The 25804-nt window shown below is 42.7% G+C and overlaps 1 protein-coding gene and 1 long non-coding RNA gene across 4 annotated transcripts in view; one reads left to right on the plus strand and one right to left on the minus strand.

Annotated features, from left to right (window-relative positions):
• LOC111749181 (uncharacterized) overlaps positions 1 to 25302 on the plus strand; it is a 136510-nt gene extending 111208 nt beyond the window's left edge. The window contains exons 2-5 of one of the 3 annotated variants that reach the window (XR_010322671.1): positions 10515 to 10710; positions 11089 to 11230; positions 20165 to 20424; positions 24682 to 25302. This is a non-coding gene — a long non-coding RNA (uncharacterized LOC111749181). Of the gene's footprint in view, positions 1 to 10514; positions 10711 to 11088; positions 11231 to 20164 lie in introns of all 3 variants that reach the window. The other 2 variants (XR_010322670.1, XR_010322672.1) reach the window with 2 other exon arrangements.
• Positions 1 to 25394, minus strand: part of TRAF3IP2 (TRAF3 interacting protein 2) — a 54187-nt gene extending 28793 nt beyond the window's left edge. The window contains exons 1-2 of the mRNA XM_064289916.1: positions 25287 to 25394; positions 7972 to 8808 (exon numbers count right to left, since the gene is read on the minus strand). Of these exons, the coding sequence (XP_064145986.1) occupies positions 7972 to 8800 (829 nt within the window). The 5' untranslated portion in view covers positions 8801 to 8808; positions 25287 to 25394. The remainder of the gene's footprint in view (positions 1 to 7971; positions 8809 to 25286) is intronic.
• Between the last annotated feature and the right edge of the window lie 410 nt (positions 25395 to 25804).

Genomic DNA, 25804 nt, shown 5'->3' on the forward strand with positions numbered 1-25804 from the left:
GTCTCATAGCAACAAATCATATCATTAAAATCACTAAGGCATGTGGTGAAGTGTTTGATTAGCTGCAACTTTCATTTCTGAAATAGCCACCTATGTTAAAAAGTCACACTGGTTATGTGAACATGAAAATGATTTTTAAAATTAGGGTACTGACAATATGGTCCTCTATCCTGTCCTTTGATTGTTTAAAACAAAAAAAGTATTGAATATCAGCGTCAATCAAAATACACTTTTTAGAAGGGGAATTTGGCTGGTTGAATGGAAACATGTTATATTTATCAGGTAAATAAAAATCTTTTCAGTGCTCAAGGTTTAGTTGTTCCTTTCCACTATTATGACCGGGGTTTGCTAGTTTAGTTGGGCAATATATGTACATTCGATGACTAACATTTATTGAGCACTTGCTATATGCCAAGTACTGAGTTCCTTATTCAGGGCTATAGAGTTCCATATTCTGTTTTCCTAAAGAAGCTGAGTGCTGGTGGTTCAGTGCTAGAATTCTCGCCTTTCACGTGGACGATCCTGGTGTGATTCTTGGACAATGTACCTCATGAGCAGCCACCCCCTGTCTGTCAGTGGAGGTTTACATGCTGCTATGATGCTGAACAGGTTTCAGCGAAGCGTCCAAACTAAGACAGACTAGGAACAATGGTCTGGTGACCTACTTCTGATCATCAGCCAATGAAAACCCTATGGATCACAAGGGTCTGATCCTCAGAGTCACCATGAGTTGGGGGCAGACTTGATGGCAGCTTTTAACAACAAAGAAGTTTAACTTTGCTGGTAAGAATAAAAAATTCCTTACCATAGCTCTTGCATCCTTCATTTTCATAGCATATCACTCCTTGTTCACCCTGCTCTTACCCTGCTGTCATACTTTTTGGTACCTCAACTGCACTAGCTCCTTGCTTCCTCAACCTTTTCACTTGTTCTATAATTACTGTGTCTGGGATGCTCGCCACCTGTTTGTCACATGGCTGGCTCCTTCTTATCCTTTAGGTTACAGCTCAAGTGTCAGCTTCTCAAAGAGGCTTTCTCTGGTCACTCTAGTAATGTCCATTTCTACACCTGATTATTTCCTCCATAGCATTTATAAGTTCTCGTTTCGACTGCTGATTTTGACTTACCTGTCTCCCCGCTAGACTGAACTCCATGAAGACAAGGACCGTGTGTGTTGCCTTCACCACTGAACACCCAGTGCCTAACACAGGAATTGGCAAATATTTGTTAAATAAATTGATAAACGAATGAGCAGGTTCTGCTTCCAAATTCCATTGACCTCCTTCCTTCCCTTCTCTCCTCTGTAAAACAATTGTTGTTAGGTGCTGTCGAGTTAATTTCAACTCACAGTGACCCCATGTGATACAGTGGAATTCGCCCATAGAGTTTTCTAGGCTATAATCTTCCTGAAAGCAGATCACCAGGTCTTTCTCCCACAGTTAGCAGCTGAGTGCTTGACCGTTGCACCACCAGGGCTCCTTATAAGATGATTAGAGATGGCCTTTCCAGGGCTTGGCATTACAAAGGTTCTGCCCATGCTTGGAGGTCATTCCTTTCCCCAGTAAGTAGGGAGCAGATTTTTTTTATTCGTTCAACAAATATTTACCGAGCCTCTATAGCTAGGCACTTAGTGAACAAAGATAACTAGGATACAGTTCCCTTGAGTAGTTCAAAATAAATGGAGAAAGAGAGAGAGAGAAAATCTGTGACTGTAAGTGTCTGTTTTTAAACACAAACCCACACCAGTTAGTATGAGAATGAGAGGCATACAAGACTGCAGCCACCTACATGGTAGACTTAAGAATCACTCAGTAAAAATATCTTTCCCCGCTGGCCTGTCCCCAGTGCCTAAAATTCCATCAAAGAGTTTTATTCCGTAGCAGATGTAGAATGGAAGGTGGGTGATGTGAGAGACAACCGAAATTGTTAGCCTGGCACTTTTCCCTCAATTCTGAGGCAGTGTTAATTACAAAACAAAAATGCAAACCTTGCACAATCATAAATGGACGCCCAGTATTGTATGATTTTAGTCCACCATGTGATCCTCTTGGCCTGGGTATACACGTCTTCATGTTACTAAGCTCTTTACCACTTGGAATATGTAAACCATATCCTAAACGAGGTTTTCTGTTTATCACTCAAAACGCTCAACATTCTTCTTCCTTATTGAGAATGGTTTTAAAATAGTTTATGCGAAAGAAAATAAAATCTGATTTTCGAGATGTCAGAAAATCATCACGACATAATACAATCCTTTGAGCCAGGAAACTAAATGGCTAACTTAAGTTGTTACAGGAACTTCCACAGCTGTAAGCAGCTGTGGTTCCTAAAAGGCAACTCCTTTCTTTAACATTTCTTCCATCTGTTTATTTTTTCCTTACTTTTAATCACGCAGGCATATTCTAGCAGAAAAATAACCATTTTGGGGGCGGGGCAGGGAGCCTATATAAGCAATTGTGGGCATGTGCCCACAGTTTTATTTTATTCAGTCTCCTTGGTAGAGAAAACAGTAAGGACTCTCTAGACTGATTTCCTTCTTTTTCTCCAGTATATTTTCATAATGGGTCTTACTTGGTTGCAAAGCCACAGTCTCCATTCTGGTGGCCTTCAGCAGGAGCCTTGGATTCTGAAACTATTAGAGGCAGACTTCACTAGGGAGTGAGGTGAGAAGGGAATATAGACTTACTCAGTTTCTGTTTTTACCTGCTTTGAATTTTTTTTTTTTTTTTAACATGAAAGGGGTTGACCAGTAGTCATTTTTGCTTTATCTCGCAAAAAAACTTAAGATGTGCCATTTGTGTGGTGGTCATTATTTATTTATATTTTCATTAATGTATAAGAAAGTAATGCTCTTCTAAAGCCAAGCAGAGCCACGTAGCCATGGTTTCCAACTGCACGTAGGTGAACGGCTCTTTTGAAGAAGTTTTGTGGGTAATTAAGTGCAGTTATAGCTCCGACATGAAACTAAGCATTTGCACAACCTGCCCTGAATGCTTAAAATCTGTGCCAGCGAGAGGGATGTGGAGGCAGAGAGGTACTCTGGAGGGCTTGGCAGCAGGCGCCATTTAAATCATAACAATAACATACTAAGGGCTGCTAGTTATTGAGGGTTTACTACAAGCCGGCCACTTGCCCAGTGCCTTTAATACATTATCTCATTTAATCCTCACAGCAACCTTTATGAGCAGCATTGCTGCTGGAGGCCTCATAAATATCCTGAGGTTGCAGTGCCCTGCAGAAAAGCCACAAGCATCCAGCTTCCCTGACAAAATGGGTAAAACCCTGAACCTGTTCCTTGACGCCCTCGGGAGCCAGGGCCAAGGTGCACCCATACAGTGAGCCTGCTTTCCATGCATTCTTTCATTCTTTACTATTTTTTTAACTTTAATTTCTTTTTTAATTATAAAAGTAATACATGTTTGCTATAACAAATACATTTATTTATATACTTAACAAAAGTATGTAAAGTTAGAAGGAAAATCTCTTCCTCTCTTCTCAGCCACCCCCACCCCCGGCACCATTCCCCTCCACGATCACTGTGAACAGTTGGGGTAATCGTTATGGACTTTTTTATGTATATACAAACAAATATAGTTTTTTTTCTTTTTTTTAATAAACACATATGAGATTAACAGTGCATTCTGCTTTTCCACTTAATCTTTTCATGGTAGAATGTGCACTTTATTCTACCCAATGGGGGCCTAATTAAAAACAAAAAACAAAACTCATCGCTGTTGAGTTGATTCCAACTCATAGCCTAATAGTCCATTGTATAAATAAATCGCAATTTATTTATCTATCCTGTTATTGGTAGATATTTTACTTGTTTCCAGTTTTACTCAAACAATGCTTGTTTATATATTTCTGTATGCTTGCTGAATGTTTCTATTGGATAGATTCCTACAAGTGAAACTGCTGGGTCAAAGAGGAAGCACATTTAAAATTTTGACAGTGACATTGCCTTCTAGTAAATTGTATCATTTACACTCCTACCAAGAGTGCCTGGGAGTGTTTCATTTCCCCATAACCACACTAACAGTGGATGTTGTCCAAAAGTCTGATTTTTGCACCTCTAATGTTTTTTTGTTTTTTAATGAGCCCTGGTGGTGCAGTGGTTAACAGCCTAACTGCAAATCAAAAGGTTGGCTGTTCGAACCCACCCAGCAGCTCCATGGAAGAAAGGCCTGGTGATCTGCTTCCATAAAGATTACAGCCAAGAAAACTCTATGGGACAGTTCTACTCTGTTACAGGGGGTTGCTATGCTTTGGAATTGACTCAACGGCACCCAACAAGGAAAAAGCTGTCTTTTTAAAATTTGTATTTCTTAAATTTAGTGATGTTAAGCTTGGCTTCATATGCTTATTGGCTGCTTCTGTAAATTATTCCCTTCTCCGGTCCAAGTTCTGTCCTCAAGCTTTTCATCACCTCTGTTCTCTCCAAGGGTCCTAGGGTGCTCCCTCTCCCCCACCCCTATCAATAGGAGGAAATAACATGAACAGAGAAGGAAGGCCATCTGATGAAAAAAAGCAGATCATGAGGTATTAGAGAAGCTGTTTGAATCTGAAAGGTGCGTGCCTAGAGAGGACAAAGCTCACCTCCAAAGAATGAACTGCTAATGGTGCCATTTCAGCTTCAGTTGGGAAAATATTTTGAAGTGGGAAGATCTTCCTGATACCCTCAAATTATAATATTGAGCCAATGCTTTGTCTATCCTGATCAGGCTTTGCCCTGTTAGTAGGAGCAACTACTTGAGGCTTAGTATCACAAAGCTTTTGACTAAGTAGTCACACCTCTACACATTAATCTAAAGACTTAATCAGAAATGCAGATAAAAACTTATGGATGTGATATGTGTCATAGCACTGCTAATAGAAACAAAAAACTGGTGCCTATTTAAAATGTCCAACAATAGAGAATAGTTTACAAACAATTTGGTAGAGCCTTCTGAAAAAATACTATGAGGCGTTTTAAAATGGTACCGTAAGAAGTTCATGGACCAACATTGGAAATTATTTTAATTTTATATTAAATATAGATGCAAAGAAAAAAACACAAGAATATGCGAAAACTCTAATAAGGAAATATATTTGGGTATTAGAAATACAGATACTTTTTCCTTTCTTTTTTGAAGCTTTTGGCATATTTCAATTTGGGGGATGAATAAGTATTAATTTTATGATCAGAAAAATAGTTTTTAAATGCTGATAAACCAAGCCCACTGCCACTGAGTCAATTCCGACTCACAGCGACCTTATAGGACAGAGTAGAACTGCCCAACAGAGTTTCCAAGGAGTGCCTGGTGGATTTGAACTGCCAACCTCTTTGTTAGCAGCCGTAGCACTTAACCATTGCACTACCAGGGTTTCCTTAAATGCTGATAGAATGTTAAAAAAATAATTTACCATATTATTCTCACAGAATTATTCCTTTCAACCTGGAAATCGCTGAGAAATAAACACAGCCTTGGACTTGCCCTTGTTCAGTTCTCAGTGATTCATATTTAAGGAACTCCACCAGCCACACCCTTCCTATTATTGGGCACTAGGATCAGCAGTGGATCCATGAATCCCAGTCAGGTGATTTCCCAACGTCCAACACCCTAGGCCCAGTGTTAGGCCTCAGGGGCTCTTTCTCCCTCTCCAGCCGAGGGCCCCTCTCCAAGCCCTGCTGCTTCCCCAGCTTCTGGCTCAGTCATCCTTATTTTTTTCTTCCAAGCGTCTTCTAAATTAAATTTCTTTACCTGCCCCCTCCCCCACCCACCTCTTTTTCTTAAATTATGAATTGCTCCATTCACTTCAGGAAGCTTTATGTTGTTGTTGTTGAGGGGTGCCATTGAGTCAATTTTTGGCTCAGAGCAACTCCATGTGACCAGGTAGAACTGCCCTATAGGGTTTTCTTGGCTGTAATCTTTATGAGAGCAGATCTCCAGGTCTTTCTCCTCCAGAGCTGCTGGGTGGGTTCAAACTGCCAACCTCTGGATTAGCAGCAAAATGCTTAAGCATCATGCCACCAGGGTTCCTTGGAAGCTTTACACTGAGTGTATTATGTAGAAATACATAAATTGTGGTTGATTACAGCCTTTGTGATCATTCTATAATTTATTTTAAATGCTGGGCATCAAGCCTTTGTTCAGATTCTTCTCATACCATTTGAACTGCATTTTGTACAATACTTACTTGCTAAGAAAAATATCACATCTCACAACCCTATGTTCCATCTGAAAAACCCATTGTTAGTTTCCAGTGACCTCAGCAGAAATTTAACGTTAATAGTTATAACGGACCTTTTATCTCTAAGACTTTAACCATTTTCAGAGATTGGTGCTGCATTGATACATATTATTCATTCATTCATTCAGAAGTAATTTTCTGAGTCTAGTACCATGTCAGGCACTGTGCTAAGTGCTGGGGAATCATCAATTAAGAAGACACCATCAGGGAGTTCTACTCTTGCCATATGGGGTCACTATGAGTTGAAATGAACTTGACAGCAGCTAACAACAACAGCAAATAGTACACTGAAATGAGCAAATGCCAGGATCAGGAGTAAAGATTTCAAATAAAAAGAGAATTAAAAAAAAAGACACACTGACATGCAAAACCAAAACCAAACCCATTGCTGTCGAGTCTATTCTGGTTCACAGAAACATGCAAAAGTGAGTCTGAAAGGAGAGGTGGACAAGTCCATGAGCAAATGCCATACTGGTGTTAGGTGCCGAGACATAGAGCACAAGGGAGACAGAAGGCCTTAAGGAGAGAGTGGCCTGAGGAGGTTTCAAGAGGGTCATTTGAGTTAAGTCTTAAAAGTTGTATATGGTGATGATCATACAACCTTGTAAATATACTAAAATTCATTGAATTATACACTTAAAAGGAGTAAAGGGTGAATTTCATGATATGTAAATTAGGGCTCAATAAAGCTGTTAAAAAATGTATAGAACTGGGTCAAATGGACAAGAAGGGGAAGAACACCTTGGATAGAGAAAATAGCATAGGTAAATGGATCAAGATGTGAAGTAGCTTAATAAGTTGGGGGACTACCAACCATGGGGTATGGCTGGAAAGCACGGTAGATGTGGAGGACTCAAGTTCCCAAGGGGTTTAAGCAACAGAATCACAGGAGCAACTTGATCTTCATGTAATAGCATGAATCCAGAGTCTCAGTGACACTCCCGGCACCTTCTGACTTTTTACTGAAGGCCCCTCTTTCTGTCAAGTTTAAGATGGAGAAGAAGCATGCAGAGAAAGAAGAATCCAGATGCCCAAGAATTAGGATAATAAACAAGTTTTCTAGAGGTCATTTGGGTCATCTCCCTGCCTCTAGGCAGGTTTCAATTAAATTAACCCAGACAGAGGACTCTATTTTGTCCTTAAAGGTCCCTAGAGAAAAAGGTTCCAAGTGGGACAGGCTCTGAGTTAAAACAAAGCATTCCTCTAAGACCATTTGTGATGCAACAATTAAGCACTCAGCTGCTAACTAAAAGATTAAAGGCTCAAACCCATCCAGCCACTCTGCGGGAGAAAGACCTGATGATCTGCTCCCGTAAAGATTGAACCCGTTGCCATCCAGCGGATTCTGATTCATAACAATCCTTAAAGGACAGAGTAGAACTGCCCCATAGGGTTTCCAAGGAGCCGCTGGTGGATTTAAACTGCCGACCTTTCGGTTAGCAGCTGAGCTCTTAACCACTGTGCCACCAGGACCCCATAAGGATTAAAAAAACAAAAAACCAAACCCAGTGCCGTCAAGTCAATTCCGACTCAAAGCGACCTTATCTGGAAATCCCTATGAGGCAGTTCTACTTTGTCACATGGGGTCGCTATGAGTCAAAATCGATGGCACCTAACAAGACACCTTTCCATATGGAAAGTGCCTATAAAAAGCAGAATGCCTTCTCTGCATCCTGACGCAAGGCCATTGTTTACTCAGTTACCCAGCCCAGAATGTCCAAGAAGGTAGAGGTCACTTACATGGCACCTGGTGGTCAGGACCTCCAGGACAATGGTAATGATAGTTCCACTGAGCGTGTGGGGAAGGGTTGGGAGGCAGCATCTGTGCACATGCTGGGTACCTCTGAGGTTCAAACTGATGAAACTCTCTGGACCTGAGAGGTCTGGGGAGGTCCTGGAGGTAACACACGGAGGTGAGGGGCAGGGGTCTTTCCAGCTGCCTGATGCCCAGGACATCCTGGGGCTGAGAGTCATACCCGGTGTCTATAGTAGGCAGATCTGGGGCTCCTGGGTTCCTGTGGGGCTGAGGCCTTTGCAACATCTCTTGGCTACTGCCTGAGGAGTCTGCTGAGGCATTAGGCGAACTCTGGTCTGATTTGTCTGAGTCATGGCCAGTGTCAGGAGAAGCTGCTGAAAGCTGAGATCCCAGCTGTTGGTTACGTTTTTCCACAAATAAAAACTGATGCTCTGGAAGGAGGACTCCAACCACAGACTCAGGTTCAGGCTCACTGGCCTCAGAGGGGCCCAAGTGAAAATCTTTGCCTGGGTCTGGGTGTCTCCTACAGAAGCTGTCTTCACTCTCCTCCAGGACTTTATTTCGCAGGCAGGTGGCCTGCTGGGACAAAGGCCGTTGGTGATTTGCAAGTTTCAGGAGTGGGTGAGCCTGAGTAAAGCCTCCCGAGGAATAATGAGGGGTTTGGAGTGCAGACAAGCTGGTGGGTGCCATGTTCCTTAGATTTGGAGCAGGTGGTTCTGAGTCCTCTTCCAGGGAATATTCTGGGATTGCTTTCAGCAACTGACTTGGGTATGGTTCTGATTCATCAACCTCCACAGGAATGCTTCGGTTCATTCTAGTTTCTGAATCAAGAGAAAAACATGGCGTAGCCTTAGAAGAGACATCATTTCTTAAGAGTTCCCACTTTATATGACCTTAAGGGACCTCTTTCAGGATGTGGCTTAAATTAACGGTAGCGTGAAACAAATGTGCTTACGGAGCCCTGATTACATTAAGTTGTTCACCTATCCTCCAGGCAAAAACACTAATGCTTATTAGGATGATATTTTATCTGAAAGGTGATTCAAAGAATGTCACTGGGCCATCCTATGGCAGACGTCATTGACCAGCAAGTGGAAAACACAGATGAACATCAACTACCAAGAAATGAGGAAAAAGAAATTATCATTATGTGGGCTGTTTTGTGTGTGTTTGGAATCCACAATGAAAGACGTTTTAGTAACTAATTAAGGAGCCCTGGTGGTGCAACAGAGCCCTTGTGGTACAGTGGTTAAGAGCTCAGCTGCTAACCAAAAGGTTGCCAGTTCAAATCTACCAGGCGCTCCTTAGAAACCCTATGGGGCAGTTCTACCCTGTCCTATAGGATTGCTATGAGTTGGACTTGACTGCAACAGGTTTGGTTTGGTTTTGGTGGTGCAACAGTTAAGCGCTCAGCTGATAATCAAAAGGGTTGGCAGTTCAAATGCAACCAGCAACTCTGGGGGAGAAAGACCTGGTGATTTGCTTCAGTAAAGACTGCAACCAAGAAAACCCCATAGAGCAGTCCTACTCTGTCACATGGAGTCACTATGAGTCAGACTTGACTTGATGGCACCTAACAACAACAGCAACACAACCATATGGAGCCATCTCCAAACTATATTGCTAGGTGATTTAAAAAAAAGCAAGAAATAGAACAATGTGTATATTATGCTGCTATGTTGTATGAAAAAAAGGAGGAAGGAACATGTGTTTATGTTTTTGTGTGTGTGTCTGCTTGTATACGTATAAAACACGTGTGGAAGGATACAGGAAACACTGGTACATTGGTTTCCTTTAAGGATAGAACTAAGGTGAGGATAGGAGTGGGAGGGAGTTTTCATCTTTGAACTTTTAAATTATTGCTCCATGTGACTATTAACTAATCAAAAAATAAATGGAAGTTTTGAAAAACAAAAAAGAAAGTCCAAATTAAAAAAAAAATTAGAAAAAGGCCAGGGTGACATTTTCTAGTTAACAATTTTAAGTTTAGAGGACTTAATTTACAGGACTTAATTCCTTCCGGGCACTGTGCCTGCAATTAAGGTAGCCACTACCATCTGGTTTGTGATGTAGTTTAACTGCAAGGCAGCCAAGCTATCCTTTAGCCCACAGAGCCTTTAGACCACAGTCCAGGCAATATTGCCTTTATCTACAAAAATAGAACAGTTAATTAACATAACAGAATGAGAAAGAAAACTACCCTCCCCTTATCATTAGATTGCTGGAGATGATGCCCTAGGAAGTCTAGACACAGGAGAAGGAAGAAGGTAGACACAGGAAAAGGCAGCATGTGAGGGACTGGAGCTCCAGAGCAGGTGTACTAGAATGAGGGAGTGAAAAGAAAAGAAACAAAACCAGCTGCTTTTTCTATGCAAGTCCACGTACATGTACTTCAAGGCCTCGTACTTCAAATACGAGTTGGGAGGGGAGGCGGGGCTCAGTGTGGCTTTTTAAATTTCTATTTTAGATCCATGTAGAATTTCAACCACAAACATTTATTTAGGGCTTACTTTTTTTTTATGCCTAGGGTCCCTGTGAGTCAGAATCAACTCGATGGCAACAGGTTTACTATGCCTAAAGTCATAGTGTGCATAAATCACTGTTGTAAGACAAGATTTGAAAAATATGAATTCACCTTCTCTTCAGCCCTGTGCCCAAGCCAATAGGAACATGAGAACATGGATTTTAAAATGTGCCACCTCAGAGCAGAGGGGAAGCCAAAGGTTTGCTACCAAATTTATCTTCAACTTGCTTCTCTACTCCCTGCTAACACCCTTAATATTTCTCTTCTCCCTATTTGGTATCAAACGTATCCTCCTGTGGTACGACAATGCTTATGCTGTTCTCTAGCACTTCAGCTTTTAATTGCTGGGTTGCCCTCCCTGCTCCTGTCCCTCTGCCCCTCTGTTTGTCTCCTTTCTAGGCTGCTGTCTAGGCTGTGTGTATCCCTTGTCTCTTGGTTCTGCAGAAAAGAGACCCATCACCTAAATTGATTAGACTTTGTAAAAATGAACAAGAATTTACTGAAAACATAACTATTTCATCTTTTTATTATTTAAAAATGCTCACTTTTGTTTTCCTTTCTTATGCTTTTTTTACAGCTGTGAAATTGGATATGCAGTATGACATGCTCTTCAGCTGGTCATGGAACAAAATATTTTCTGAAGAGCTGGCTGAGTGTTGTGTAATGTCCTGTATGCATCTGTGGGCCCACAGCTGAGTGAGAGGGCAAAGACATACAAGGTAAGCCAACTCACATGAGGACTAAATTCTGTCAGCTCTTTCTTGTCATGTGATTCATTTTCATTGCCTCCACTTATGTACAACCATTTACATTCTCCCCAGGTTTTTAAATGTAAAAGCCTTAGAAGTGCTACCCTACTACAAACAGAAAAAGCAGTTGCAAATTCTACTACTCTAGCTGAGGGCTCTTCAGGGGTTCAGAGGAAGCTAAGAAAAAAAGACTGGCGAAGGGTAAGAGTACACAATACTGGGGAAGCCAGCACAACTTGTACAAGGCAAGGTCATGGAAGCTCCACAGACACATCCAAATGCCCTGAGGGACCGAATTACTGGGCTGAGGGCTGTGAGGACCATTGTCTGGAGGAACATCTAGCTCAATTGGCATAACATAGTTTATAAAGAAAATATTCTACATTCTACTTTGGTGAGTAGCGTCTGGGGTCTTAAAAGCTTGTGAGCGGTCACCTGATACTCTGCTGCTCTCATCCTGTTGGGAGCAAGGGAGAATGAAGAAAACCATGGACACAAGGGAAAGATTAGTCCAAAGGACTAATGGACCACAACTACCACAGAGTCTACCAGACTGAGTCCAGTGCAACTAGATGGTGCCCAGCAACCACCACCGACTACTCTGACAGAGATCGCAATAGAGGGTCCCAGACAGAGCTGGAGAAAAATGTAGAACAAAATTCTAACTCACACACACACACACACACAAAAGGCCAGACTTATTGGTCTGAGAGAGACTGGAGAAACCTCTAGAGTATGGCCCCCAGACAGCCGTTTAGCTCAGCAATACAGTCACTCCTGAGGTTCACCCTTCAGCCAAAGATTAGAATGGCCCATAAAATGAAATGAGACTAAAGAGGCACACCAGCCCAGCGGCAAGGACTAGAAGGCAGGAAGGGACAGGAGAGCTGTTAATAGGGAACCCAAGGTCTAGAAGGTAGGGTGTTGACATACTATGGGGTTGGTAAACAAAGTGACAAAACAATATGTATACTAATTGTTTAATGAGAAGCTAGTTTCTTCTGTAAACCTTCATCTAAAGTACAATAATAATAAAAAAAAGATGAGGAAAATGTACAATAATAATAAAAAAAAGAAAGGAAAAAAAGATCAGGAAAGTGTTCACCTCACAGAACTTGAAATTTGAGGTTCACCCTATGGCAGGAATTCTACAAGTAAAAACTGGTCTGAAAAGGAACAAATGGCCCCTCAGATGATAATAAATAAACCTGGCATGGTAATAAACAAACTGTCTCAGGAAAACTGTAGGATTAGTAATTTTTTAAAAGCAAAATGAAACCTTGATGTTTTAAACATGTCACTATCAAACACTCAAAAACAGCAGATAATTATTGAATCCTACTATGTGTACAAGGAGCCCTGGATGCAAAATGGTTAAGCGCTTGGCTGCTAACCAAAAGGTTGGTGGTTCGAACCCACTTATCAACTCTGGAGGAAAAAGACCTAGCAATCTTATTCCGTAAAAAATATAGCCAAGAAAACCCTATGGGGTAGTTCTACTCTGTCACATGGAGTCACTATGACTGGGAATTGACTCAATGGCACCAAATAACAACAATAGTACGTGTCCACCTCTGTGCTGTGCATCCCCCTTCTAAGGGATACAAAAAGACATAGGCTCGATTAAGAATTTTTCTCCAGTGAGTGATACCTACAAATGACACACAATTCGATAGGTACAAAAGGGTACACCAAAAAAACCTGTGGTCATCGAGTCAATTCTGACTCATAGCAACCCTAAAGGTCAGAGTAGAAGTGCTCCATAGGGTTTCGAAGGAGCGCCTGGTGGATTTGAACTACCGACCTTTTGGTTAGCAGCCAAACTTTTTTTTTTTAATTTTTATTGTGCTTTAAGTGAAAGTTTACAAACCAAGTCAGTCTCTCCAGCTGAACTATTAACCTCTATGACACCAGGGTTTCCAAAGGGTACACAGTGAAGAGTAAAATACTATGCTTTCTAAAAGGCAATCAAAATTACTTCTAAAGCATTATTCCTACCTTCAAGTTGCTTGCAATCCAGCTCAAGAGAGAAAACAAACATACCAGAAACCAAAGGCCGACCTCAGGGCTTTTGCACTTGAGTGCCCTTGGTGGTGCAGTGCTTAAGAACTATGGCTGCTGCCCAAAAGTCCACAGTTTGAATCCACTTGCAGCTGCTTGGAAACCCTATAGGGCAGTTGTACTCTGTCCTATAGGGTTGTTATGAGTTGGAATCAACTCGATGGTGATGGGTTTGGTTTTTATTCCCTCTTCTTAGAACACTCTTTCCAGATATATGCATGGCTTGCTTCCTTCCTCTTCAGATCTTTACTTAGCTGTCACCTTCTCAGGGAGATCTCCCTGGTCACTGTCAATTTTTTACACCATTCTCCCCCATACCCTAGCGCCGTTCTCTGCTTTATCTTCCTCTCTAGCAGTTATCACCATAATACATACTACTTGTTTTCTTCTCTCTTTCCCTCTTTCCAAAGCGTGTAAACTTCATGAGGGCATAATTTTTCACTACAGCCACGCATCATTTCATGTCCACAATATGTTCTAGGAAATATGTGATTTGGATGTTGTGTGAACACCTGGCTCTCGGGGTACGAGGCTACAGGCACAGGGGCCCAGGGTCTGCTATGCACCGCATTTGGCCAGGGCAGCTCCCACTATAGATGCCTCAGGTGGCACTTGGCCTGGTACCACCCAGCACATGGCCTTGCAGCCCTGTGAGGCTCCCAGCACGGGCCCCAGGCAGCAGGGGGCGCCCTGGGAAAGGGCAGGCAGCAACCCAATGCCTACCCCCACCCCCTCGTTGGGCCCTCAAGATGCCTGCTGACCTTGGGTGTTCAGGAACAGGATCTGGCACCCACTCCTCCCAGTGGCAGGGGTGCCTGTTCTCGAGGGCAGGTGCAGAGGGGTAGGCTCCCTGCTGAGTTGGTCTGTGGGCATCCCCCCAAGGGCAAGTGCAGGATCCCAGATGTATCTGTGGTCAGAAATTGCCAGAACTAACATTACACAGAGCATAACTGTATTCTGTTCACAGCTACGTTCCCAGCACCTAGAGCTATATATGGCACATACAAAAAAAAAAAAAAACCCAAACCCGTTGCCATCAAGTCAATCCCAACTCATGGCAACCCTACAGGACAGAGTAGAACCACCCCAATAGCGTTTCCAAGGAGTGGCTGGTAGATTTGAATTGCCACCCTTTTGGTTAGCAGCCATAGCTCTTAACCACGGCATCACCAGGGTTCCACGCAGCACATAGTAGGTGCTAAATAAACATTTGTTGAATGAATAAATGATTGATGCCTATTTCAGAGAGGGGGACAGATCAGTGTGCTGAAAAGACCACTGAACTGACAGAGAGAATGTCAGGGTAGGAAGGGAGGAGTGTTTGGTGGGCAAAATCCTCAGGGTTTTTAAAATAAAACCTCATAGGTGACACATTTCTCTTTTCTTACTCTTGCAAATATTTATGAATTACTCACTCAGTGCCAGGCACCTGACATAGGTCTGCCTCACTGTGGCAATCCCTGGGGAAAGGAAGCAACTGGAGGGCAAAGAAACTCAGGAGAGCTTCTGATTCATGGCCCATTTCTGAGATAATACCCATGCCCAGGCCCCACCCCTAGAGATTCTGAGATGGGGCCAGGGCTTCTATGTATTTTTTTAATAAGTCTCACAGGTAAACAGATTCTCCCGTTCTTTGCCAAAACCCAAAACCAAACTCATTGCCATCAAGTCAATTGTGTCTCATAGCGATCCTATAGGACAGAGTGGAAGCACCCCATAAGGTTTCCAAGGCTGTGAATCTTTTTTTTTTTTTTTAAATTGGCCTTTAGACGAAGGTTTACAGAGCAAATTAGTTTCTCATTAAACAATACACATATTGTTTTGTGACATTGGTTGCCAACCTCATGACATGTTAACGCTCTCCCCTTCTTGACCTTGGGTTCCCCATTACCAGCTTTCCTGTCCCCTCCTGCCTTCTTGTCCTTGCCCCTGGGCTGGTATGCTCATTTAGTCTCATTTTGTTTTATGGGCCTGTCTAATATTTGACTGAAGGGTGAACCTCAGGAGTGACTTTAATACTAAGTTAAAAGGTTTTCTGGGGGCCATACTCTTGGGGTTTCTACAGTCTCTGTCAGACTAGTAAGTCTGGTCTTTTTTTTGTGAGTTAGAATTTTGGTCCACATTTTTCTCCAGCTCTGTCTGGGACCCTCTATTGTGATCTCTATCAGAGCAGTCAGTGGTGGTAGCTGGGCACCATCTAGTTGCGCTCGACTCAGTCTGGTGGAGGCCGTGGTAGTTGGTGGTCCATTAGTCCCTTGGACTTATCTTTCCCTTGTGCCTTTGGTTTTCTTCATTCTCACTTGCTTCAGATAGGGTGAGACCAGTGGAGTATCTTAGGTGGCCACTCATAAGCTTTTAAGAACACAGACATTACTCACCAAACTAGGATATAGAGCATTTTCTTTTATAAACTATGTTATGCCTATTGAGCTAGATATCCCCATGGTCTCCAGCCCTCAGTGAAGGTTGTAAATCTTTACTGCCACATCATTCTCCCTCCAAGCAGCTGGGTTCAAACTGCTGACCTTTTGGTTAGCAACCGAGCACTTAACGCCTGCACCACTAGGGCTCCTTCTGCTTTGCCAAAGGGATTGTAATTTGTACAATTTGGCAAAACTTACAGAATTTAAAAAGCATATGCCCTTTAACCTAGTAATTTCACTTCTAGGAATTTCCTCTACAGATAATGTGCATACTGTGTAACATGAGGAGGTTTCCAAGACAGGAAGTGCAGTAATGTTTATAGTAGCAAAGACCAGAAACCACCCACATATCCAAAAAACACTCTGATTTTGAAAACGGCAGTACATGCATATAGTGAATACTTTGCACCTTTTAAAAAGAATGAGGAAGTTCTGTTTGGACTGATGTGGAACCATCTCCAAGATTCATTAAGGAAAAACAAAAAAATTAAAGAATAGGACAATGTGTAGAGTGTGCTACCTTTTGTATTATATATAAGTGCACATGCCTAAGTCATCTCATAATAAATTAGGGACAGTGGTTGCTTCTGGGAAGGGAAACAGGTGATTGGGAACAGGGGTAGGAGGGAGACTTGCTTTTCATACCATTTTGTACCTTTAAAGTTTTGTACCAAGTGTATATGTATCTATTTTAAAAATAAATAGAATGTTTTTTAAAGAAGAGGAAAAGTCCCACTAGTGATTCTGATGTTCACAATACGAATACGAGAACCAATATGGATGAGGAACTCCTGAGACCACTAAGGAGAGAGTGAAGCCCTGTGCCCCTTAAAATACAAAAATACCATTTAGCAGAGGGTGAGAACATTTGCCTGGGGTGGAGGGGGTAGACACAGCTAGTATGGGGCGCTAGTCTCAGACACACACAATTAGACTGAAATAGTTGCCCACCTGAGTCTGGTTCTCAATTGTTCTAAACTGACCCAAAAGACAGGAGTTTTTCTTCTCTGGAATCTTATTGCCCTTTGGACTGAGAGTTATCGTTCTAGCTCTTGGCTTCTGACCAGCACCTTTCTTCACATTTATCAGTTTCCCTCTCTCCAAGTCTCTCTCTCTTTGGCTTCCTTTCTGACTACTCAGACCTTAGCCCTTTCTCTGGGCTCCTCTATTCCCAGAGTAGCCTGGTTTTGCAGATCAGATCTTATCCAGATGTCAGAGCCTTGACATCCCATGTGAAAATGTTCCCTTGGTGTCCCATTCACAGAATTTCCCATGCCTTTGCCCTTTCTCTCTCTCTCTCTCTCTTTTTTTCCCTGTATACAGCTCTCAGTCAACTCCCTCAGCTGCCTCTAACTCTTAAAATTTTGCTCATGTCTGTTCCCAACAACCTTTTCTTCCTCCAGTACATCCTGACTGAAATTATTAGTTTCTTGAGACAGATTCTATCAGTCTTCACAACACTACCTTTCTGATCTCACAGTTCATCAAAAAGTTCCTTCTCCTCCCATCATCCCCGCCTCTGTTTCTGCAAGTCCATTAGATGCCACCTGGCCTGTGTGGGAAATAAACCTCTCTCAGGGCACACATTAACAGATCTAATGTCCACATTCAGAACGCTGTGGCTTCTGGCTTCCAGATGGGGTTACCCTGGATCAACACATATTTTTGGGATGTGGAAAAATCTGCAGTACTTAAATGCACAGGCTCTGGATTCAGACTCTGTAGGCTTAAATTCTTTCTCTGCCAGCTACATGATTGGATGTGTGATCTTGAGAAAATCATTTAACTTCCCTGGCCCTCATTTTTCTTACCTGTAAAATGGGAAAAATAACAATATTTGCCCCTTAGGGGTGTTGTGAAGATAAAAGAAGATATAAATAAAGTGCCAAATATAGAGCCTGGCCCAGATCAAGCTCTCAAAAAACAATGGCTACTTTATTATTCATTATTTCTACTACAACAAGTGATTTAGCTGTGAGGCTCTTTTTCCAGACTAGGTTAACTGGTTTTATACCTAGGTGCTAATAGTATTAAACCAAACTGGTTGCCATGGACTCAATGCCAACTCATGATGACCCCATGTGTGTCAGAGTAGAACCATGTTCTACAGAGTTTTCAACGGCTGATTATCAGAAGTAGATTACCAAGCCTTTTATCTGAGGTACTCCTGGGTAGACTCGAACTGCCAGCCTTTAGGTTAACAGTCTAGTGCTTAACCATTTGCACCACCCAGGGACACACTAATGATATTATATGATCTTTTTTTTTTTTTAATGTATGGAGAGCATCCTTTAATAAACGTATATCTCAGTCATTTCCAGTGTTATTTGACACATATCATCTCATTTTGCCCTTCGAACAAGCCTGGGCCACAACCAAAAAAACCAAAACAAACCCAATGCCGTCGAGTCAATTCCAACTCATAGGACAGAGTAGAACTGCCCCATAGAGTTTCCAAGGAGCACCTAGCGGATTCGATCTGCTGACCCTTTGGTTAGCAGCTGTAGCACTTAACCACTATGCCACCAGGGTTTCCAGGCCACAAGTTGAGTAAATAGTACCCCTTTACCATTTCTTTTTAAAGAGGCTTCAACACATTAAGCTTTTCCAGTCACATGACAGGGGATTGGTGAAGCCAAATTTAGCCTGCAGATCTCCTGGCCCTTTCCATTGAACCATAGAGATCGGGGGTTGGCAATCTTTTTCTGTAAAGGGTCAGACAGTAAATAGTTTAGGCTTTATTCTGTCTCTTATTCTGCCTTTTTAAAATAATTTTTTTGTTCCTTTAAAAATGTAAAAATCCATCTTAACAATTTAAAAAAAAAAAATCAGTTGCTGTTGAATCAATTATGACGCACACGATCCCAAGTGTGTCACAGTAGACCTGTGCTCCATAGGGTTTTCCATGGCTTATCTTTTAAAAGTAGATCACCAGGCCTTTCTTCCCAGGCACCTATAGGTGGACTCAAACTGCCAACCTTTCAGTTAGCAGCTGAGAGCTTAATTGTCTATGCCACCCAGGGACTCCTTAGCAATAGGCCATACAAAAACAGGCAGGCCATGGCCCCTCTGGTTCGAGGGCCCTGGTTTGCCAAACCTGGATCCAGCTCATGCTCTAAATCAAAACACAAGCTTAATGAAATGAATAAGACACCTTACCATTTTTCGGCAATAACTGTTGACATTCATTGAATGCTAACTATGTGTCAAATACTGTTCCAAGTGCTTTATATATGTATTAACTTATTTCACCCTTATAGTACCCTATTTGATAGGTACTAAACTATAAAAAAAAAAAAAAAAAATTTTTTTTTTTTTATTGTCAGTCTCATTTTAAAAGCAGGGAAACTGAGGCACGGGGAAGTTGACTTTCCCAGGGTTACATGGCCAGTAAGTAGCATGGCTGGGTTTCAAATCCAAGCAATAGGGCACCACCACCCCTGCACTTAACTGCATATCTCCCAGATGAGAGCAATGACAGCTATTTGATGGGGGAGCTAAGGGGGCTAGCGTTGAGGGGAACCACATAGCCCCTTAAAGCTTCTGGGATGACTGTTTCAGAACCATTCACCTTGAAGCTCAGAAGACTTGGATACCCGCCCTCTGTGTTCTATAAGGAATCGCCAGCCTGGAAACCCTTGGCAGCAGCTTTCCTTCAAGCCATTACAATAGAGGATGTGGATGAGACGGCAGTGGCATCTTGATTTGAGAATAGCACTTGATTGGATCTCATTAAATTTTAATCATAAACTGAATCCAAAATAAATTGAAAACTGGTTGACAGAGCACAAACAAAGGATGATGATAAATGGTGGTGCATCTAGAAAGCGAATATCTTCCAGGGGACGCCTCTGAGGCAAGGACGGGTGGGATTTAATGAAGGTGTTATGTCTCTGGAAGAAGACAAATAGTGTGGCAAGAAACAGAGGAAGGGCAAGATGGAGCAGCCGGAGTAATTAATAAACCACATTAAAAAAAAATACCAGCTCCTAAATTATCAAGATTTGGTATTCACCAACTGCTTGGATTTTTTTTTTTTTTTTTAGCTTCCTTTTGATCAACAGGGTTAAAGAGTCCTAGAGACACAGAGCATGCATGTTTCAGGTGGACATCATAAATATATTAATATATATACTTTTACAGCTGGGAAGACCCTCAGGTCTAATTTGGATCAGATGCTTTCAATTACAGATTCTCAAGGCCTTACTTTATCCCCCAGGGAATTTTTTTTTTTTTTTAAATAAGTGACTAAAAGTCCTGGATTTAAAAAAAAAAAAAAAACTTTAAACTCATTAAGCGTTCTTAGTTTACTGCCCAAATGCATGCAGACTTCCATTAACACTGGTTTGCTTACTGGAAGGTTGGTTTTGAGTGAACTATTTGGCTCAGATTCAAACTCCAGTGAACAAATATTTTCAAGTTTCGTTGCAGAATTTCCCAGACAGAGAAGTTCTTCCATTTGGTTTGCCAGCAGATTTGAAACAGTGGTGAGCCCCGGAGACAAAAGAGCGTTTACTGCCAACAACACGACCCTGCACAGTAAGACTCACATCAGGCTGAAGGCAGCGCAGCGTGACCTGACCTGATTCTGGAGACATTCGTGCTGGGACTCCTTGGGGCTACTGAATGAGGATGAGATGGACTAACAGGAACGGACTGACTCTGCCATGCTGGAAGTTGGTAATAAACATTTAGAGAACAATCTCAAAGCAGCCATTTTTTTTTTTTTTTTTTTAAATAATGTTTCTTTAAGCACACATTTGAGTTGGGTTTTAAGCACACATTTGTAATCCCTAATTCAGTTCCGGCCACAGAGTGAAGGAGAGGGAGGGGTAATGTTAAGGATTGAATTGTGTCCCCCCAAAAGGTGTGTTGGAATCCTACCCCCTAAACCTGTGGGTATAATCCTACTTGGGAATAAGGTTTTCTTTCTCATATTAATGAGGTCATATCAGTGTAGGCCATGTCTTAATCTAATGACTTTTGAGATATAAAAAGAGCAGCTTAGGCACAGAAGCAAGGGGACACAAATGGCGGAAAGGTAGATGCCGTGTGGAGATCGCCAAGGAACCAAGGAACGCCAGCGTTACAGAAGCTGAGACAGGTAGCTTCCCCCAGAGCCGACAGAGAGAGCCTTCCCCTAGAGCTGGTGCCTTGAATTCAGACTTCTAGCCTGAACTGTGAGAAAATAAATTTCTGTTCTTTAGAACCACCCACTTATGGTAATTCTGTATGTTTCTACACGAAACTAAAGCAGGCATTAAGAGGAAAAGGCAGGAGAATAGGAAGGGATAAAAAGGCAGACAGACAGGAAAGAAGCAAGGAAAGCAGGGAAACCTTGAAGGAAACTTTTTTTTTTTAATTTGCCCTTTAGTGGTGTAGGAGACTTAGTTAAATTGTGGTTTTTATGTGTTACTGGGTATGAGAAGTGGCAGTTGGAAGAAACGCAAAAGAACGAATATAGGTAAAAGGCAAGAGTGTTATAGGGTAAGCTAGTTCACCGGGAAGGGTCTAGGCAGACAGCACAGAATAGGAAGAGAGTTCAGAGATGGGAGGGAGACCTGTTGAGCCTGGATAGGGAAGAAAGAATAACACTGAACCCTGAGTGCAGGAAAACAATGAAGGAGAGAAGACCCAAGTTTCCATCATCACTGAGGGAGCTACCATGACCCCAGCCAGCCTAGGTCTGCTGGGTTGTGGGTGGTGTCATGGGGTGGAGATGGGAGGTGAAGGGAGGACACACGAGTAGGGGTTCAAGTCAGCCCCATTACTCCCCAACAGCTTGATTTCAGCTGGTGGTGCAGTGGTTAAGAGCTCAAGTGCTAACCAAAATGTTGGCAGTTCAAACCTACCAGCTGCTCCTTGGAAACCCTACAGGGCAGTTCTACTCTGTTCTGTAGTGTTACTGTGAGTTGGAATCAACTCAACAGCAACAGGTTTGTTTGTTTTTTATCAGGGAACCAAAGAGTCCTTGTGTGGTACAAATGATTAAGTGCTCGACTATTAGCCGAAAGATTGGCAGTTGAAACCTACCCAGAGGCACCTTGGAAGACAGGCTTGGCTATCTGCTTCTGAAGGGCCACAGCCTTGAAAACCCAATGGAGCACAGTTCTACCCTGCACATGGGGTCGCTGTGAGTCAGAACTGACTCCAGGGCAATGAACAACAACGGCATCAGGGAACCCAGCCAAACGGACACAGCTGTAAAGACCTCAATGTGAAAGGTCACCCCTCGCTCAGTCAGTTTACAACTTCTGGTCTCCAGGAAGGCCTGTACAAACGCTGTGTACACATTCACACACACACAAAATGAGCAGTCAGGCAGTGAAGCACATGTGGGCAAGTAAGAGGCCTGCTGGGCACAAGAGGCAAAGAATGTCTGAGGCAGAAAGGACAGCCTGGGTTTTATGAGCTAAAAATATCTTGGTGACAACAGATTGGGAAAAAATGGGAGAGGCCCAGGGGGAAAGCTTCTTGATTCCAACCCCCAGATGCTTTCTCACAGGACTGCAGGATTGTTTTGATAAGGAAATGTGATCAAACGTTAGGAGTCATTTTGTTGGATTTGAACGGAGTTTAAAGTTTAACATGCCTCATCTGTGCTTTTTTTTTTTTTTTACTGCAGCAGTGGCCTGCAATTCATATATGTTTTAAAGGCTAATCTAAAATTGCCTGCAGCAGAAAAATTATTTGAAATCAGGATATTTCTGAGATTTCCATTCTGCAATGTATAAAACACAGATATAATTTAGACAAACTATCCCCTAGAATCTCTCCTTCCGAGTGCCCCTTAAAAGAATTTGTGCAAATATGACTGCCTCCTCCTCCTCTTTTTATTTTCAAAGCATTCGATAGCCTTTAACTCCTGAATCCTGAGAGAAGCAGTCTTTAACATGTTCTGTCTGTGTACCCTCCAAAACTGAGTATCACGGCATTAAGAACCTTTCCCCCCAACACGGTGTATTGCAGACTTCACTCCTGCTTAGCTCACCCCACGCAATTAACAGAATGGAGTAACCATATTATTCATCCTTGTGATGCTCCATCAGTGGGGTGGACTGGGATTAAAAAGGACTGTGGGGTGGCATTTAAAGCTAAGCTGGCAGCCGAACAACAGTTAGCCTGATTACAGCTAATGGTACATTGTCACGTGGAAAATAAAATCAGTAACTCATTACAGGTAAAACATGTTGAAATTCCACGCCTCTCATCCCAGGAGCATAGACAGAAAAACTTAAAAACAAGGACTATGTTGTTCTTGTGAGATGCCATTGATTCAATTTTCAACTCATTGCAACTCCATATAACAAAGTAAAACTGCCCCAGAGGGTTTTCTTGGCTGTAATCTTTAGGAGAAGAAGCCCTGATGGTGCAGTGGTTAAGTGCTCTGCTGCTAATCGAAAGGTCGGTGGTTTGAACCCACCAGCCACTCCATGGATTCCAAAGATTAAAAAAAAAAACCAAAGATTACAGCCTTGGAAAACCTATGGGACAGTTCTACTCTGTCCTGTAAGGTCTCTAGGAGTCAGAATCAACTTGACAGCAGTGGGTTTAATCTTTACAAAAGCAGTATGCCAGGCTTTTCTTCCATGGAGCCACTGGGTAGGTTAAGCCACCAACCTTTCAGTCAGCAGCTGAGGCTCAACTGTTATACCACCAGGGCTCCTTTGACAAGGGCTATATTAGGAGTCCTGGTGGCACAGTGGTTAAGAACTCGGCTGCTAACCAAAAGGTCGGCAGTTCAAATCCACCAGCCTCTCCGTGGAAAGCTTACAGGGCAGTTCTACTCTGTCCTTAGGGTTGCTATGAGTTGGAATGAACTTGATGGCAACGGGGTTAGTCTGGATTTGTTTTATATTAGGGCCTTACTGTCACACGGAAATGGCTTAGCAATACTGAAAGCCCTGAATCAGCCCATCCCAGTTAGTCACAGCCTGATAATTGCCCAAAATAAACAATAACAATTTGAAAAAGTAGTGGTTTGGAAAACGTTAAAGATTCTGTGCATCTGCCATCTAATAATGGGTCTGATCATAGTCCTCATCCTTACATGGGATCAGCATATGTTTAAGCTTCCTTTCATAACACATTAAAGGCCCCCCACAGAGTAACTGGTCAAGCTGAGGAGTGGCTTCCAGCTCCAGCTAAGCCAGTCACGCCAGCTTCTGGAGCCAAGCTTGTCTGCTGGTCCTTTGGCCAGCCTTGACTCTGCAGGCAAGTGCCCAGGACGATTCTTCCTGGTTTACCTGAACGCAACATGAAAGAATTCAAGAACCCCCCTGTTCTTTCCTATGTATCAAGAGCCATGTGGCTGCCCAGCCTCCCCCAGCCTTTTGCCCTGACTTTACCTTTACCTTTTGCTTTGAGGGTGGATGAGTGAAATAGAAATCAAACTTTATGAGGAATGACCCCATACCTACGAGGCATTTGCTAGTATCTGGCTGCTGGGGCAATAGAAAAGTGTTGTGAAACAAAGTCCCTTTTCTCAAGGGACTAACCATCTAGAAGCAGGAGATGAAATGAACAGATATGAATAATTAGCTAACAATACCAAGTCTTCTAAGACCACCCATCACGGCTAGCCCTTTGAGTACCTCTGACATTATCCTAGCCTTGTTTTATTTGAAGGGAATTTACACATAATCATATTAGTTCATTCCCTAACCTCCTCCCTGCCCCATTTTACTGATGATGAAATGCAGGCCTGGGGAAGCCAAAGTGAATTACCCAAGTCACAGCGCCAGCAAGAAGTAGGGAGTGAGAACTTGAAAGTAAGTTTCTTGACCTCTTTTTATTATTTATTTGGTCTCATTTTTCTCCCTTTCTTTTAAAAATATCTCCATATTCTAAGAGACCATTTTGAGCTTGAAAGTCATACGACGCTTACTTAGCTTCTAAGATTAAGTAATAGCATTTCTCCTTTTGTTTTCCCTCAAGGCTCTGTCCAGCCCCCAGCAAATGCCTAGGTTTCTTGGAATGGGCGGAGGGCCGCGGAAGAGGGGCTGAGAAGGCGCCGGCAGCCAGCACAGAGCCAAAGAGAACTTCCTGGCCCAAGAATGTGGTGTTGATTTTTTCCCTGCATGAAACAGGGATCAGGAAAACATGGGAGTTCTCTTTCCATCTCCGCCACTGACGTGTTCTGGGGCCGGAAGCCAATTACTTAATCCTTGCCATCCCCGGCTCCCTCCGAGAAGTGGGGCTTGTGTTCTTGATCAAAACTTGTAGGGACACTAAGTACCCAAACAAAAATAGTTCCCAGGCAGCTCTGAAATGGAGAGTGTGTAGGTTCCTCTCCTCAAGGAGTTAATCTCTGCTAGCCTGTTTGAAATACTAAACCACCGACACTTTTTCTCGCAACAGAAGTCTAACTGTCATTTTCTCAACCTGAGCTGGTCTCTACACGAACAAGTTAAAGGTGGGGAGAGGAAGGCAGAGGGGAGTAAAGACAGATTACTTCAGTATAGGAGAAAACAAAGTGTTTTGGAAAATGGGTCAGTGGTTAAGAAATAAGATTGGGCAGGCGGCAACTCTGAATAACTTACCTAGAGTCACCGCGGACAGACAGACCGGGTCAGGAGGGTGGTCGTGCGCTCTCTCTTCTGTCTCCACCTTGGGTAGCTTTCGGCCCCCCTCCGCCCTCTCCCGGCCCAGGTAAGTAGTAGAACAGGCTCTGAAGCAGGAAGTGGAAGTTGTATGCAAATTTCTACTGAGGCTAGAAAGCCTCCGCTCAAAAATTTCCCTGGGGGCAGTGAATCAACAGCTGAGAAGTCACTTTCTTAAAAAGAAACCTCCTTCATTCACGAGAAATGGCCAGTGACCACTTAGGCTGCATTTTTTGTTTTCGCCATCCAGCTGAGGGCTGTGGAGGAATGCCCTGGCCGCCCTGGCCTCAGTGTCATCACTGTACCCTACCCGCAGGAGAAGCATTGAACTTGGTTGTTAAGACCTGGTTATTCATTCCTGAGCAGTTCCACAGGGGGAGATTGGAGGCAGATAATGGGAGGAGTATGAAGTAAAAAATTCACACTATCTAATGCCACCCATAGACAGAGGGACATTC

Source organism: Loxodonta africana, chromosome 1 (genome assembly GCF_030014295.1).
Source record: "Loxodonta africana isolate mLoxAfr1 chromosome 1, mLoxAfr1.hap2, whole genome shotgun sequence".
NCBI lineage: Eukaryota > Metazoa > Chordata > Mammalia > Proboscidea > Elephantidae > Loxodonta > Loxodonta africana.